At 40.7% G+C, this 18,856-nt stretch overlaps 1 protein-coding gene across 1 annotated transcript; it reads right to left on the reverse strand.

The window, feature by feature from the left end:
- Positions 1–14,704: 14,704 nt before the first annotated feature.
- On the reverse strand, positions 14,705–18,584 carry LOC122025788 (probable linoleate 9S-lipoxygenase 5). The gene is made up of 7 exons (XM_042584664.1): positions 18,324–18,584; positions 17,969–18,252; positions 17,642–17,882; positions 17,199–17,543; positions 17,027–17,112; positions 16,297–16,383; positions 14,705–16,227 (listed from the first exon to the last, which is right to left on the reverse strand). The coding sequence occupies exons 1-7, from the start codon at positions 18,502–18,504 to the stop codon at positions 14,893–14,895; spliced, it is 2,559 nt and encodes an 852-aa protein (XP_042440598.1). The 5' UTR covers positions 18,505–18,584; the 3' UTR covers positions 14,705–14,892.
- Positions 18,585–18,856: the final 272 nt, after the last annotated feature.

The raw sequence follows: 18,856 nt of genomic DNA on the forward strand, positions 1-18,856 counted from the left end.
GCTCTCAAGTGTCTTGAACCAAGCCTGGGCATCCCAGGGCTCAGTCATGCCTGAGAAGCTTTCTGGTTTCAGCTTCAGCCACTGGATGAGATATGCTTCTTGTCTTCTAGGTGTCGTGGCGACTTCCAAGGCAACTGATGGGACTTCAGTCACCACTGGGGTCTCCACATTAATGATTGGGGGAGTGGGGAGGAGCTGGCTTCTGATTGGCCATTAGATTGGCAATCACTTACTGCTGCTCGCTACTTGTCTCTGGAGTTAGGCAACAACTTCAGAGAGATTGGGCTCAGTTGATCTAAGCTCTTCGTTCTCCTGATCTTGGTTCTCATTACCAGCGGTACGAGGACGTCCTCTTCTTGACATCAAGTCAGGCAGAGGAAAAGAAAACTTAAATTTATCACTATACTTTCTAGGTATATCTTACTTATACATGATTCTTGACTTTCAACACCTATGAGTAGGTATTTCTAAACATTTCTCTATCCTTTCTAAACATACATAAATATGGATAAAGAAAAGGGAAACTAAATCTTCTATCTTACTTTAGTACTCAAAAAAAACAAGTACTCTATACTGCAGTTAATAATAAGGAAAGCAGAATAAAGAAAGGATTTAAATACTTTCTTACTTGGAAACGGCAAGGATGATGCTGATGTATGTGTGATGCTGGAGAATGGAAACTGCTCTGATACCAACTGTAACAACCACCCTTCTTACTATTACTCTCTAAGGGTGACCGTTACCTAACTCCTACTCTACTTACTAGTGTCACTTATGCTATTATTAGCGACACTTAGATTTATCACGGTTCAGAGAAATTCCTACCGAAAAATTTCGGCAGAGTCTCCCCTGTACCGGTGACCAAATCTATAATACACAAGATATATACACAGCCACATGCGGCTGGATCACAATTTATTCACAACCACGCAGTAATAAATCATATCATAATCAAAAACTAATCTAGCAACATGAACTACACTCAATCTCCCAGAATGAAGCATAATAAGTTACAATGCACATCAAACTCAATCATAACTCATAATTTCATAACGGAAATAAGGAAAATGAACTAGACATAAACTCTAAATAAATAAGTCTTGCTAGTCCCCTCTGGACCTCTCCATAGTTCAGTCACCACACACATCCATCATCACCACCACCCTGTCGCCTCCCTTCATATCTTAGCTTTTCCTTTATCTGCGGTAGGAGGAAAAAAAAAAGAAAAGATCTATAAGCGAAAACGCTTAGTAAGTACTAATCTATCTCACAAAACTCGAAATGCATAAATGTAATGCAATAATACTGAAACTGAAATGCTAAAGCAAATCTGCATGTGCTCATGGTATACAGAAAATGAAACTGAATACTAAACATGCTCACTATCTAACAGGATAATAAGAAATGAACACTGTAAGCTTAGAATTAAAGAAACTAACTTTTTATTTATTCTAAGCATAAAACTTATTATATTTTCTTATATCCTTGTAATAGAAATTAATCTTTTAATTTCTATCTTTTACTTTCTTCTTCTTTCTTTCTTTCTTTTGGTTTTCTTTTCTTTGGGCCCAGGCTTAGTACCATCTCATGCGCGTTCCCTAATAGGTTGGGGTTGCGAGCCACCAATCTTAAAAGAGCAGACCTCGGTCTACCAGGGCCAAGACCTCGGAAATGGTCACCTGGATTTGTTTAACGACAAGCTCTTGGATGTCGGGTACTAGCCTCTTGCTTGACTTACTTGTTATCTTTCTTATTCTTTTATCTTCCTTATTATCTTTTATTAAAGATTGTGGGAGTCCTTTAAATATACTTAACAAGTATGGGTGTATAATCAACTAACCATGCTATATAACAGAATAAAACAAGTAACTTAAAGCTTACTGATCATGCTATAAGCAAAGCAATTTAAAGCCTTTGAATCATACGGTGAAAACATGGCAAAGGATGCTATTTTAGTGCTTTTAAACATGCTGTAAAATCAAGTATGGAATGATTCTAATCATGCTATAAATAAAGCAAAAAGGAAGCTAATTCTAGACTTTCTACACATGCTGTAAAATAGAGCAAAAGAAAGCTAACTTGGACTTTCTGAACATGCTGTGAAATAGAGCAAAAGATAGCTAACTTGGACTTTCTAAACATGCTGTAAAATAGAGCAAATAAAAGCTACCTATGTTCCACTAATAGCATTGAAGGCTATACTCGGGCACATGGAATCAAATAGAAGCTACTGTGTTCAAATAATGGCACTTAAAGGTTGTAAATACACAGTAATAACAATTAAAAGCTGCTGTTAAGGAACCACACACTAGAATTTGGCTACTATACTACTGTAAGCTAACATCTAGTACACAGAATCATAGATTATGAAATACTACATCCTTAGCAAAGACCCGGATCATAAAGAAAAATGGCACTGCAGCCCTAATTGATCAAGCTCGGTACAACAAGCCTTAACACAGCAAGGGAAAACAAAAATCCAAAACTAAGGAACAAAGCTCGCTGAATTGAAACCTAATAAATCAAGCTTACTTATTATCATAATTAAGAAGCCTAACTACTTGCCAAACCCATGGAAACCTATTCCAACCGAAACCCCTTCTTTCTTCTTTGATTCACAGCAGCAAACACAACCAACCGGCTATACATTTAATCCGAAAGCAGAGGAAGCAAGGAAACTCATGCAAGCTTCGGAAACAAGAAGAACTACTTATCCAAGACTCACCGCAGAAATCATCCAATAGGGAAACTCACGGCAGATTCAAATCAAGGAGAACTTCAATCCGAAAACAAGAAAACGAAACCCTAATTTCGGAGCAACTCCTACCACAGGTGAGTAGCACTTACCCCTTGTTCTTGCACTTACAACCGAGAAGAAGGAAGGGAAAAGCCTTAGGGTTTTCGGAGGGCTCGGATCTTGCAAAATCTTCGGCTTCCTCTTGTGCCCGCAAGTTCTTCTCCGTCGGGATGACCACACACGGTGAAGGATGGTTGGAATAAGGCTTCGCCGGCGCCAAAGACCCAAAACCTAGCTTCCTCTTGGTTTCCGCCGAGAGAGAAGGCGCCGTCACGAGGGAGAAGGAGAAGAAAAAATTTCGGGAGACAATGTTTTGGTTTTTAGAAAATCAAAACCTAATTCCCTTTCTTATACTCAGGTTATAATTATAACCATGCTTTAAATCTAATTCTCTCCATATTGGATTAACAAAACCGTGTAGCTCAGACGGTTGGGCCGGTTTTGCTTGGGTCAGTCCGACTCGAGGTCGTGGGTTCGAACCTCGTCTTCAACCGTTTTTGTCAAAATTTCTTTCTTTTTTTGTAAACATACTAAACGACCTCCAAAAATTGCATAAAAATACTCTAAAAATTTCTAAAAATCTCTAGAATATTTTAAAAGCATTTCCAAATATTTTTATGAACATTTGGAACTCGAAATAGGGAAAATTGGATTGTTACACGTACAGTTTACGTTCCTGAGTGAGAACTATTCTCAGGTTCCTGTACCAGTCCAGGAAATTTGCTCCGTTGAGCTTGTCCTTCTTAAGGACAGAATGCAGGGAGAAAGAGTTCATATTCGACGTCATGGTTATCTACAACAAAAAATTTGTAGAAATAAATATCATATTCTTTTAAAATCATTTAATTAGGCCTTTAATTAAATGATGCTCCCAACTGAATTCTATAATTCTTGTGGGACAATATCCACATCATACTAACCCTTGAGTTAGCTTTGGCTAATACGCCCAAGACTTAGTATGATCGGTAGGTAACGATTACCAATTACATCTCTATGCAACTCTTGTTTATAAAATCAATATCCGCATTTATATTAAAACTCGAGTTAGCTTTGGCTAATACGCCCGAGAGTTAATATAGATGTGATTTTGACCTATCTTTTCCAACCGTTGGAAGAATGCCTATAGTTGACTCGATCTAACCGAGCAACTAGGAATACTCAATCTAATTGAGTTTGCATTCACCCATGCGTTGATAGGCGGGACCAAGATTGTCCCTCCGTACCCTACCAAGATAATATGTATTGCTCTACTTTGGCAGATTCAACAATACATGTGATCGAGGTAGTGATAGGTATCACGGCACGGTTAGGCATTTAGAGTTGGTTCGATCGAGATCTAATCTAATCGAAAAAGATGCATCTTGTGCACGACTTAGATCTAATCTAATCGCAAGGGTGCATCATGTGCACGACTTAGATCTAATCTAATCGTAAGGCACTAATTAATTAATTACTTATTAAACATGCATCATATACATAAGCAATTAACTAATTAATCTATTTGTGATTTAGTCATGGCCCTACTACGATCCTCTCAAGCCAATGAGAAGATCGAATGGTCAACCTAGGGTCAACAGCTTCTCCAAGCTCCTCCCTTTGACCACCTTGTTTTGCTCGTGCCCGCCTCGGAACTCTGTCTCGTGTGGACCCTCCACCGCTCCAATTTGTACATTACAATTTGAAACTCGAGTTATATTAGAGTCTAAATCTAATTTACAACCAGAATATATGAGAAAGGCACGACGCGCAGGTCGCGAAAAAATAAAAACATACAACACGCGTAAACACATAACGGCACGCAGGCCGTATTATGAATTACAATACAATCCAATCATATTGGGTTTTTGGGCCATGACTATCACAAAATTAATATATAATTCAAAATTATATATTTTTTCATAATTTTCTATAATTTTAAAATTAATTTTTTACAATTTTTACGAGTAAAATTTCCTGGCGGTCCCGTTTAGCGGTTTCGGGCGCAATCGCGGAACGGATCCCCTTGCGGGGCCAGGGGCAGCGCCCCTACCCGCGATCTAACCATCGCGAGGGTTCCTTTGCGATCCAACAGAGCCCAAACTCGCTGTCCCAAAATGATTTGGGTCGAGACATTGCCGTTTCGGAAAAATCTTCCCGGCAAGTTCGTTTTTAGATATTTCGGGTGCAATCGCGGAGCAAATCCCCTTGCGGGGTTAGGGGCAGTACCCCTACCCACGATCTAACCATCGTGAGTTACTCCTTTGCGATCTAATGGCACCCAAGCCCGCTGTCTCAAACGGATTTGGGGCAAAACGAAGCCGTTTAAGGAAAAACTTCCCAGTAGCCGAAGCCTACAAGTGCCTAGATACTTGTGGTTCGCTTCTACGGAAAAATTACCCATAAAAACATAAAAAAACTAAATTTTTACAGAAAATCACAGAAGGTTTAGTTTTCATAAAACCAAAAATTAAACTCGTACAAGCCTTGCACGTGGCTCTGATACCACTGTTGGGTTTTTCGGGCCGCGAAAATCGCTTTTCGCGTCGCGAAAACCCAAATCACCCAAAGCCGTAGATCCGTGCAAAGAAAACCAAACGAAAATTACGAGTACGAGTTTTTAAATATCTAGATCTATTCCTAGATCTATGTGTTAAGAAGTATACCTTAAAGCGTGCCCTTTCGCGTTCCCGCTCGTCCAAGGAATTGCCGGATCTCTAGACCGTCAAGCGTCGGTCCTCTAGAAGTATCCACACCAGACACGTAGGTGGAGAAAACCTCACACAAAGGTGTGCTAGCACCTTGGTAAGATTCGGCCAAGCAAGGAGGAGAGGGAGAGGGAGAGCTTGAGGAAGAAGAAAGGAGTGAATGAGGAGTTCAATGAAAATGAATTTCATTAACCCCCTAAAGTGGTCGGTCTCCTCTCCAAGAGTAACCCCCATTTCTCATTTAATGCCTCATTAAAGAGAATGGGTATGTAACTCCCATGAGGTGGCACACCATGATGATGTGGAACATCATCATTGGTCCACCTAATGCCAACTCACCAATGAGGTGGCAAAAGGTCAAGTCAAAATTGACCTTTGGTCTTCCTTCTCAAGTCAATTCAAACTTGACCCAATCTCTACCATGGTTGATCTAATCCAACCATTTGATTCGAGCCAACTTAATATAATGAATCTAATTCATTAAATTAAATTGATTTAATAAGTCATAATCTAAATTAGACTCATTGAATACATGAATCAACTTGAGTCCAACTCAATTAGCCCAATTAGGATTACTTTTAATCCAATTTGATTCATCAAATGAATCTAATCCTCTTGGTTCATCATATGAACCAAATCTTCATCTAATTGTCCTTAGTGTGTGACCAAATAGGTTCTTGTAACGTTGGCAATGCCCTAAACCCATTTAGGAGCATAAGTAATGAGCGGTATCTAGCAACACATCATTACTACCCAAGTTACAAGAATGTCGAGATCCGACATCACCTTGTGACTACTAATTGTGACTCTTCACAATATATGACGAGTGTCCTTCTATCCTAGACATCTAGATTGATCAATGTGAGGCATAGACCGTGTCATCCTCTGACCAATCTAAATCTTGAACTCCAAGTAGACTCACTAAATCAAATGAGCTCAATATCCCATATTGACTCATTTGGGCATGGCCATGCACTTCGTGGTCTCACTCTATCAAGAATACCGATGTCTCTCCCGTCATATAGGAGGGATAGATCCCATCTACATCACTCACATCCCTCTGCATAATTTGTTATATACCCAGTAATCGCCTTTATAGTCCACCCAGTTACGGGTGATGTTTGACGAAACCAAAGTACATAACTCCTTATGTAGAGATCTATGGTGACTTCAGGTCTAAGAACTAGTAGTCATACTAATAGCCACATGAGAAAGTATATGACACTCATATAACGATCCATGATACTTTCTCATGGCGGGTCATTCAGTATACATTCTCTAATGTATACCCATGTGTCAACTTGATATCTCTATATCCATGACTTGTGAGATCAAGTCATCGAGTTGACCTACATGCTAGTCTTATTGCATTAACATTGTCCCTGAATGTTAATACTCGACTAGGAATGATTAAGAATAGTGTTCCCTATATCATCTCACTATCGGTTCAACTAACCGATTGATATAGGTGAGAACCATCTACTCAAGGACATTATTATACTTAGTTTATTTGGCCCCAATATAAGTAAGTATAATAACCAAAATCCAAATGCCTTTATTAATATACAAGAATATGATACAATGAGTCCATACAATCATCAAATGATTGGCTCTAGGGCTCTAACTAACAAAAACTTTCTTGAATTCTAAGTTATAGTCATGGCCGAAAGTTCATAACAAAAGAATACTCCAAAGCTAGATACAACATGAATACTTAGCAAATCTTATAACATATCATAAGGAGTCTATGAACATACTAAGTTAGGCTTTGAGTTTCATGAACCCTAACACCTTATCATAGCCGAAACATCATAACAAGAAGTAAACTTCTAAGCAACACATGAACATAAATACTTAGCCACATTGTTAACATGTCATAAGGAAGTCTATGAGCATGCTAGATTAGGTTTTGAGCTTTGTGAAACCCTACATTATTATCATGGCCGAAACTTCATAAGCCAAAGATGTACACTTCTAAACAACATGTAGCATGAACACCTAGCTAATTCCATCATATATCATAAAGAAGTCCATAAGTACACTAAATTAGGTTTTGGAGCTTCATGAACCCTAAGGATTCATCATGGCCGAAACTCCATCATGAAGAAAATGAACTTCTAAGCAACATATAAGTACAAGTTTCTATCCCATTTTATAACATATCATCAAGGAACCTATGATGAGCATACTAACTTAGGTTTTTGGGCTTCATGAACCCTAAAAATTATCATAGCCAAAACATCATGCAACAAGAAGTAGACTTCTAATAAATCTCTTAACATGAATACTTAGCCAATTTGATAACATATCACAAGGAAACTTATAAACATGCTAAATTAGGTTTAGAGCTTTATGAAACCCTAAATCACTATCTTGGCCGAAACTTCACAACTAGGAAATAAACTTATGAACAACATGTAGACATAAATCTTTTTAGTTAATTTCATAACATATCACATGGAGGTCTATGATCATACTAAATTAGGTTTTGAGTTTCATAACCCCTAATGTTTCCATCATGGCCGAAACTTCTTCAAGAAAAACATAGCTTCTAACAACATATGAACATGAATCTCTAACAAATTTCATAGCATATCATAAATTAATCTATGAGCAAGTTAGATTAGGTTTTAAGCCTCATGAACCCTATATTTCTATCATGGTCGAACCCTTCTTCAAGCAAGAACAAAATCTCTAGATAACATATGAACATGAATCTCTAGCAACTTTTATAACACATCATAAGTAAATCTAAGAGCAAGTTAGATTAGGTTTTAAGCCTCATGAACCCTATATTTCTATCATGGCCGAACCCTTCTTCAAGCAAGAACAAAATCTCTAGATAACATATGAACATGAATCTCTAGCAACTTTTACAACACATCATAAGTAAATCTAAGAGCAAGTTAGATTAGGTTTTAAGCCTCATGAACCCTATATTTCTATCATGGCCGAACCCTTCTTCAAGCAAGAACAAAATCTCTAGATAACATATGAACATGAATCTCTAGCAACTTTTATAACACATCATAAATAAACCTAAGAGCAAGTTAGATTAGGTTTTAAGCCTCATGAACCCTATATTTTTTATCATGGCTGAAACTTATAAAAAGAAAGAGAAAGTTAATAAACATCTCAATAAGAAGATCAAGCTTAACATCACACACATAATTTCCTTTCTAACTAAAATCATATCATAACCTATCAAGTTCATAAGCATGGTTTCTTCTCTTCTTTTATTTCAAATTCTAAGAGTTCGAGTCTTTCGAGAAAATCGTAAGCAACTTGTACCACAGGTGAGGGAATACTTACATCCTTATTCGCTTAAGGAAAGAGGGATCCTGCTTGTGGAGCCTTCCTAGAGAGGGGTCTTCCTTGTTTTTGGGTTTCGGCAAGGAGAGGTAGGGGAGGCTCCTTGGTCACGGTGAGGAAGAGGAGGGAGGAGGAAGAGAAGAAAAATGAAGTTTCTTCTTAATTTCCCCTTTTATTCATCATGAGAGGAGGAAGGGAAAATGTATTTTTCCTTCTCCTTTCTTTTACTTTTCCTTAATAAAAAGAGGAAGTAAAAATCCTCTTTTCTTTTGAGAGGGAGAGGGCAACTCTAACTTCTCCTTCTCAATGAAACAAAATCTCTTTTCTTACCCTTAACTATATTGTCACTTCTTTCTTTAACAATAATTTCTCTTGGTCTATTGGTTAACACATGTATATATCTAGTAGGAGATCCAAGGTTCAAGCCTTGGTCATCTCTCTTTTTTGTTCTATTTTTATTTTTTATTATTTTTGCAAATTCCACATAAGGCCTATTTTTATTCATGATAAAAATATCTAAAATTTTTCTAAGTACTCCATGGGTGTTACAGAAGAGCACCATGTAGTCAATTTTGCTCTAATGGGAATTGATGATGTAGCCTCCACTTCATCCGAACGAGAAGAAGGAAGGAGCTCAAGTGAAGATGAAGAAGGGAGCTCAAGTGAAGGGGGAGGTCAAACTTCAGATTCGGACTTCTCGGTAAGTGAGGTACATAGTCTTCCTCCCCATGTTTTAATTAAAATTATTTCAAGCACAAATGATGATTTGTTTAAGGCAAAAAGAAAGAACAAATCCTTAAAAAATGATATTTGCATGCTTAAGAAAAAATTAGAATCCATGACTATTAAGGATAATGATATGCATGCTTCTTCTACAAATTCAAATGATTCATGTTTAGAAGAAGAAAATAAGGCTTTAAGGGAAAAGGTAGAATACCTTACCAATGCCCTTAGAAAATTTGAAATTGGCTCTAAAACCCTAAATATGATTATTGGGAGCCAAAGGGCAAGTTTTAAGAAAAATGGATTAGGATACAAGGAACCCGACAATGAAAAGACCTACCATTGTCTACTTGCTAGGGGTCAATCAAAAACTAAGACTATAGATAGAAAATGGATCCCCAAGAAATATTTGGTTAACCCAATTAGAAAGAATTTCTATTAGGTGCCAAAATCAATCCTCAAGGGTTAGAGGATTTTAGGTTAGTCAACCATTAAAATCATAGTTCAAATCCTTAAAAAATGGTTGACTTGAGATCTTAAGGGGGAGCACTTAGCCTTGATAGAAATTCATGATCAAGGGCTAAGTAGAAGTTATCTTCATCTCACAATGATTTACATTATTTTCTAACCTTAAATGTGAGATGATAGGATGATACAAATAATTCACTTATGCTTATGGCATCTTGATGAGTTATGAAATGAATCAAGTTTTAGTGATCATAGGCCAACTATGGGGAAAGCAAATGTTTAATTAATGGACATCTTGCCCATAGATCATAGTTGGACATTTTAAATGTTTTGAAAATATTTTTATGTTTTATTTACTACAGTTTAGCTATTTTGAAATATATGATTGCAAAACAAGGTTTCAAATTGATACCACCTTGAGTGATTTTCAAAGTGTTTGAGTTTTTATCAAAACTTCAAAAATATGATGGATTTTCATGAAAACATATTTTTACTTGGTAAAGAACATTATAAGAAATGTGTGTTCAAAATTTCATGATTTTTCAAATTTTCTAGAATTTTCTATGCATTTCTGAAGTTGGCTTTAAAATGCTGAAAATCGGGTTGGTTTGTGCTAGTCGACTATGACAGATAGCAGTTGACTGGTAGCTATTTTCCAACACCTTTAAGAGCTGGTTTTGGGTATTTTTAAGTCCACATTGATACCATAGTATGTGTACATGTTTGGTACAATTTTTGATGGTGTCAAAGGGGGAAAAATGCGAAGGTTTAAGTTAGAAACCTAACTATGTGCAACTATGTGCAAAACTTGAAAATTATGGTTGAGAGCATATGTTAAGGGGGAGCTTGGGTATTATGCTTCATGTTTGCATATTGCTTCTAATTTTTGTGTTGATATTTATGCCTAACTTAAACATATTGCCACACATCAAAAAGGGGGAGATTGTTGGTGCAATCGACCTAGGTTTTGATCGGTACGATCATAGTTTTGATGTGTGTGTCAAAGAGTTTAAGTTAGGTTCACCCTTGTATTTGATATGTGTATTTGAGTTGTGCAGGTTTGTAGGATACACATGCGACTTAGGTTGATGTCTTCGGGTCCGGTGAAGGATAAAGCATCAGAGGGACCGTGGACAAGGCAACGAGGACAAGGGCCGAGGGAAGCGACTTCGAGGCATACGCGAAAGATGACATTAGGGACTAGCCGCGGGCTTGAATGCATCCGAGGGACGAGAGCCAAAGGAAGTAGGCTTGAAGGCAAGAGGTAAAAGCTGCAAAGGAAGAGTCAAATGAGTCGTAAGGGTGAGGGTACGAGTGCATGAGAAATTGTACTCGGAGTAAAATTCTAGGTTTAGGGTTTTACTGTAGCAGTACTGTAGCGTTACTGTAGTAGTAATGTAGCAGTCGACTGCATGTTTTAGCAGTCGACTGGTGCAGTCAACCGCGCAGTCGACTGAGTGCGAACAGAATGGTTCTGTTCGTTCGGTCAGTGTGGATCAGTCGACTGCATGTTTTAGCAGTCGGCTGTTAAATGTCCGTTGGCATACTGTTGGTGCTGCGAAGTAGCCGTTGGCTACCTCCAACGGTAACACCAGTCGACTGATGGTTTTGTCAGTCGACTGGTGCCGAGATGAGTTGATATGATGATCAACTCTCTCCTTTTATTTATAGAAAGCTTTGGGGCTTGAAGGAGGCTACTCATGCTTATTGAATAACTCCTAGTCCTTGTCCAAAGCTTCCAAGCCATATTCTCTTCCTCCTAAACCTAAGTTCATCTTGTAAGAGGAAGAGAGCCTTGTGAGAGGTTTGCTCCACCGAGAAAGAGTAAGAACTAGCCGGAGATTGCCGGGGATTGATCCACCGAAGGATCAAGGGTTCGTCCACCTCAAGGACACACCGTGGAGTAGGAGCAAGCAATCTCCAAACCACGTAAAGGATTTGTGTTAGCGTTTGCTCTTACTTGTTTATTTTCATTGTTTTAGTTTTCCTATTCTGCTTGCGTAACTAACCTTGTAGAGAATAATCAAAATTGGGGGCGACCTAGCTATCCAACCCTCCTTCTAGCCGGCCACCGAACCCTTACAACTATGGTTTCCTACATAAAGAGTTGTGTACTTTGGTATCGTCAAACGTCACCCGTAACAGGGTGGACTATAAAGTCGATCACTGGGTATGCAATAAATTATGCGAAGGGATGTGAGTGATATAGATAGGATTTATCCCTTCCATATAACAGAAGCGATATCTGTGGGCCCCTTGATTAGTAAGACACAGGAATGTATGGCCATACTCAGATAAGTCAATAAGAGATATTGAGCTTATTTGTATAGTGTGTCTACTTGGAGATCAAAAAACACAAAAATTGATAAGAGGATGACACGGTCTATGCCTTATTAATAAATCTAGATATCAAGGATAGAGGGACTGAGTCATACAAGATAATAGCCACAGACAGGTTAAGTCAAATCTAGACTTTCTTGTCACTTGGGTAGCAATGATGCATTGCTAGATGTCACTCTTTGTTTATATATCGTAAATGTTGATTTGGATACATTGCCAATGTTACGAGAGCCTATAGGGTCACACACAAAGAACATATTGTTTCGGAGATGGGTATTTTAGTTTGATTAAAATACTAAGGATATTAAGAATAATGGATAAATCCAAAGTGTTGGTGTCATCTTAGTGGTGATTGGCACTAGTGCTAGTGGGAGATTGTTAGTGATTAGCCCTAAGAGTCAATCATGAAATGATTAGGCCTTTTGGTTACTAATTGAGTTAGACAAATTGGATTGAGTTCAATCCGAATTAGACAAATTGGATTGATGGATTACACTCAATGGGTTAGACTTATTGGGTTATTGGATTAATGGTTAATCCAATATAATAATCCAACCCATTAAGAGGAATACAAAGAGACAAAAAAAAATCCTTCATATTCATTGGATGAATATAAATAAATTTTTGGTGAGATTTTTCATTAGATGAGATGGGTGTCTCTTGATCTTCCTCCTCCTTCTTCCTCCTCCTTCCATGGCCGAATTTTCTTCCATGGTCGAACCATACTTCTTGCTAGCACAAAAAGATGGTTCTTCTCCGAAGGCTTCGTTCGTGGGACAAATGAAGGATATGTTCGTGTTGATACCATAGAGACGCGGGCACTTGAACGCGCTGAGATCTGGATCCAAAGAAAAGGTTGCTGTCGGGATTGCGAAGGGCACACAACAAATGTATAATTCTATCATGTAGCTTAGAATAGATTATTTGTCATGAAAATTGTTTTCTTCCCTTCGCATGGATCCGCTAGATAAGAGGATCTAGTATTTTTCCCCTGTGCTTTCGCGTGTTTAGCGCGCTAGTTCCCAACATCCACCACTGGGCCGGTTCGCCACCTCCCTCTTCTTCCTCCTCCTCGCAACGCTAGCCACAGCGACGGCAACAACCCCATCTTCTTCCTCCTTCTCCTCGCAACGCCACCGCCGGAGAGACCGACCCCTTCCTCTTCCTCCTCCTCGCGACTCTGCCACCGGACATACCTCGTGATGCTGCCATCAGTGCTCGCCACTGCTCCTCTTCTCCTCCTCCTTACAACGTCGCTCTTCTACTTCTCCTCTCCTCGCCGGAGCTGCCTCCGAGCCACCCTTCTCCTCTCCCATGGTCGCCTACAACACTTCATAGCATGAGTCACCCTCTCCCGAGGTGGAGGGCGTCTCCTCCGTTCATCACTGTCTCCGATGTCGTCTGCCTACGGTTGCTTGCGGTCGACCTTCATCATGGTGGTCAATTCCTAATCCACCTCGTGGTGTGCATCCGAAATTGAGCGGGCATTCGATATACACTATCATGCACGCCCAATCTCGATCTGGTGTCTGATCTGCTACTGTCGTATGATTCTGATGTGGATCGCGTCTTCAAGCCCGTGTTGTCGTTGTATTCTACCATTACTTGTATGATATTTTTATCCCGGCCTGCATGCTAATATTTGTATTCCGGCCCGTGTGCCGCTAGTACCTCCCGGCCTGCATGCCGGTGTTTTATCCCGACCTACAGTTCGTCTTTCGGTTCTGTGCCGCGTCCGGCTCCGCGTCGTCAGATCTAGCTCCTCGTCCGACACAGTCATCCACTCTTCCATGTCCCGACCACTCGAGCAGCGTCCCATCCGAGGGTGCCCCTTGGGTCAGGGTACGTTCTCCGTACTCACCCCTTATTTATTTCATGATTATATTATTAGCCTGTTACTTATATGTTTGTTGGATCCGCCTCGAGCCTCTAGGTACCAAGGACCGGGGGACCCGGGGACCCGGTCGCTGGCTGCAGGTAGCGTTGACCAAGAGACTTTTGAAGACTTGGTCAATATAGAAGTCATCTTAGCATATCCTCCCTCCGGAACGTTACGACTCGATCAACATTCCATCTATCTCACCCGATGATCCGTCTGATTTAACTTCGGGACAGGATCAGTCATCTAGTCTAAATTTCTTGTATTTATTTTATAGTAGTCAGTAGTGGCTAAAATATTACCACTTGAGCATGACCTAATAACCGGAGCAAGATTGATATTATATAGTATCAATTTCTACTGTCTCATGCCAACAATTCACCAAGTTCACTAAACTAGTATCAATTCGTAAAATTCCAGCAAATACCAGCCCATCCCAAAAGGTCCAATAATTGTAGAAAAACTAATATCATTTCAGTAATAAAATATATATATAGCCTTGGCATCAAAACTCTATGATTATAACAGTACACATTTCTCGCAGCAGAGTGAGCTTAGTATCAGGGGCATTCAGTAGCAACTAAGAAAACTCTATTAATTATACTTTTTTTTTCTTTTTAAAAAAATAAGAAAATTACCACCTATTAAGTATCAACTTCAATTTATAGTAAACGTACAATAGAATTAATTTATATGGACACACTGTTTGGAATTCCTCTTCCAGTTATGCCCTTCGCGACCCCCAAATTTGAAGTATCGGTAAACAACAGCGTGTAGGGCACTCGAGCCGGTCCAAACCGATTCTTCAACCGCCGTTTCCCGTTCCGCTCCTCGATCCTCTTCTCCACCTGCCGGAGGCTCTCCCCGAACCGCTCAAACATCCGAAGCACCTCGCGGTCATTCGTCCACCCCTCCTTCCGCTGGCCCAGGTAAACCTCGTCGGCTGTGTGACCGGAGAGCACCTCGATGAGCGCTATTCCTAGCGTCGTCGTGAAACGGTCCGGAATCATCTGCAGGAAGTACTTGTCCGGGTCGCGCAGGAACTCGGCGAACTCCGGCGTTCCCTCGTAGGGGATGAACTTGTAGCACCGCGTGGGGCGGTTGGGCGGGTATCCAGCGTATCCGTACTGGCCGAAGTTGACGGCGGCGTGGAGCGCGGAGGCGATCCAGATGAGCGTGGTGATGGCCCGGGCGAGGTTGGCAACGGAGTCGAGAGGGAACCAGCATTCCGCGTCGTCGCGTTTGTCGCCGTGGCCGACCTCGCGCACCTCGCTCCACCACGCCTGGAGCTCAACGTCAGAGACAACGGAGGCATCAGAGCGATAGAAGTAGGCGCAGTAGTCGGTGACCCATGTGTCGATCGCCGCCCAAACGTCGAGGCCGTCTGCCGCGTATGGATAGTCATCGAAGCGCAGTCGGACGCCGGACTGAACGCTGTCGTCTTCCACCGCCATGTTCCTTTTCAAAAGGTCTGCAGGCAGAGCTTGGTCGCGGAATCTCCAGGACTTGTAGATGGCGGAGGAGATCTCCATGGCGTACTTGCCAAGGTACATGGTCCTCTCCAGTATGCCGCCGGCGTTCAAGAGTATGCTCCGAGCGAGGGAATTGATGTGCATGGTGTCTTTGAAATGAGGATCCAACAATTTATAGATCGGGTGCATGGAGCTAAGCTGCCTTCTGGCAGCTATGATGAAGGGCTCAACGGCGGCATGCGTATGCAGCCAGTGACTGATAAGTTGATGGTGGCCGGAGTCGTTGACGGCGACGTGGGTCTTCGCTAGTTGCCACAGGGCGGCCTCTGTACCCTTGCTTGCCGGCAAGAACACTCTGTTGATCTCCTCGCTGCCAGCGCCTCCCCCCGGTAAGGTCAGTTCGATGGCGACGGGCTTGAGAGTATGGTCATGTCGGAGGAGAAAGAGAGTGCGAGAAGCGTATATGCACACGCCTTGCTCGTTGATGCGCCTCAGGTAGGGCATCAGATACTCGTGATGATCCAGCATGAACATCCTGCCTGTTGTCACTGCCTGCCGCCCAAAAAATTCTAATTAAATTGATCATCATTTTTTTTAAAACGAAAAAATAATTGTACATACTTCTGTAATGCTCAGGCCTTCGAGATTCTTTTCGACTTGGGTAGCAGTAATCGAGCTTCTCCCTCCTCTTCCCGCGATTGGAAAAGTCTGCATTTATTATAAGGTCAAATGTCCACGACTTGCAAGCAATGAAGACGGCATCAGGGTTTATCTACTATGCTGTTGATTCTGAGGATCACCATATGTGAAGAATTACTGGATGGGAGCATCAACAAATGAATAAAATCGTGTCTCCGCAGGTGTGATACAATAACACCTCAACCGAATAACTAAGATAATCAAAGTTCGAAAAAATCTATGGAGCCATCGCACCTAAGATTTAGATGAAACGGAGAGGGCATCTTATGTGATTGGTAGACATTCCACAATTTAAATTAATAATTGAAATAAAAAGGTTAAGTTATTATTTTTTCAGGGTAATCTTATACTTTTAAAAGGATTAAATTATGAGGGATATTTATTTTAAGGTATTGATCTTTTTACAGGAAGATCAAACATTCAGTGAAGCATTTTGTATAGTTGAAAATTATTCTCAAAATTTATTAATCCGTGAGAATAAAGTAAAGCAATAATTGGATCGATATGATGTGAAAGATGATTAATAAGTCTGATTAGATTGTACAGATAGAGTAAATTAGAGCAATTGTTTCGACGGCATAGTAATATGCTGGCGTAATGATGAGGACGGTGCACTGAAAATAAATAAAAGAAAAACCTAATTAATTTCAACCTCTAAGCATCTGATGACTGCAGGGTTCAGTCCGGCAAGCATTTCCCTAGCGAATTCCTCGTCACTCCTCCATGCATTTTTATCCGCTACAAAACACAAAGAAACAAACAAACAGAAAATCATAAACCAAATAATGAGCGAAATAATCGTATCGATGGTAGTTAATTCTCACCGGCGATGACTTGTGGAATTGGGAACTTGTAGGGGTTTTCTTTCATCACTCGACCAATTTCATCGTGCAGTTCTTTCGGCACAAGCGCCTTGAGCCTGCCCATAACCATGGTCTCGGCCACCGGTTTCCTATGTGCAGTGTAAAGGTCCTTGGACATCTGCTCAAACGACTCGAAGTTCTTTACGGCTCCCTCGAACACCGACTTCACTTCCGGCACGACGAAGTGCACCACTGCTCGTATCGAGTTTGATATGAACTCCGACAGCTTTGTGGGGCTAAACCGGTCGTCCGGCGGAACGTAGAAGTCCAAATTGATGATCTCGCTGCGACTCTCAGTCATCCGATCTTAGTTTCATCACAAAGAACAGTTCGAGAAATTAATGAGGCTTCAGTACTAACATTGAATATGCATATGTATTCACTGGGGATGGTAATTGGTAAACCTTTATTGCTTAGTGGTCGCCCTGTTCTACATCTGCGAGGATAAGGGTAAGCGTTGGATCCTCCTAATATGGGCCTTGCATGGCTCTGCCCTCTATCAATTTCTCCCAGATCGTTGTACCGATCGTAGTCATAAATCCGCTCCCATTTCTCCCTCTTCCCTCTTCCATTTCCTCTCAGGTTCCTCAGCTCTTCTTCTCGGAGACTCTGCAGTGCTGCTGGCGTTTGGCTCGGTAAGTAGCTCTGTAAATTAATCGAAATCACCTTAGATATTAGAAAGAAGAAGAAGAAGATGATGATATAGAGAGAAAGAACTTGAGCTAGCTCACGGTGTTAGAGAAAAACACACGATCAACGTTGGTCTTCGACATCGGGTACACCCATGAATTGCACTCGAAGTGGACAGAGTGGTTATGCGGCAAGTCTAACGTGAGAGATTGGAGGAAGAACTCCTGGTGCTGCCCCAAATGTTTGACTTCGATGGCTCCCGGAGTCCCAAAGCCTTCCTCCAGGTACATCACGACCTCGGAAGTGATCGTGTCGTTTTCTCCATGCTTCGTCTTCTTCCAGTTTTGTAGGCTTGCCTCCCCGCTCAGCTTGCCAAAGCCCGTGTCTATGGTAGATATCACAGGCAAAGAACCAAATCAAACTGAATTTCTGAATTTAGAGACACAGCCTACTTACTCGGATCAAGATGAGTGACGCTATAAAGCCTGATGCTGATGCATTTTCTCAGGCTCGATCGACGGGAAGTCCTGTAAATGACGAGCGTTCCTCTAGTGGCGGGCTCTGAAACACCGTGATCGCCAAAAAGATGAAAACGGCCAGAGATCTTCTGGCGCAACTTGGCGAAGCATTTTTGCATTTTGAGGCAACTTGTTGTTTTGTTGTGGCTGAGTAGCTCAAAGTGCAGTAAGAGTTTAAGGAGAAATCAAGGAATTGATTGTGGATGAAGGAAGATTAAAGATTAGAAAGTATATAATTCTCTTGGAAAATTGAAGGAGTAAGGAGGTGGGTTTCTTTTAACTTTGCATCATATACTTGCTTGGTTGCCGTAGAGGAATAAAAAGACTGCTGCCTCTCGGAAGCAAGGTACCACTTTGTGTTTCAATTTTTTTTGTTTTTTTTGTTTCTTTATATCTGAACTACTTAAAACGATGGGTAGCATAAATGAATATTTGACACCGGACATAATAACAATTATTTTACGAATAGAT

Source organism: Zingiber officinale, chromosome 9B, assembly GCF_018446385.1.
Source record: "Zingiber officinale cultivar Zhangliang chromosome 9B, Zo_v1.1, whole genome shotgun sequence".
Classification (NCBI taxonomy): domain Eukaryota; kingdom Viridiplantae; phylum Streptophyta; class Magnoliopsida; order Zingiberales; family Zingiberaceae; genus Zingiber; species Zingiber officinale.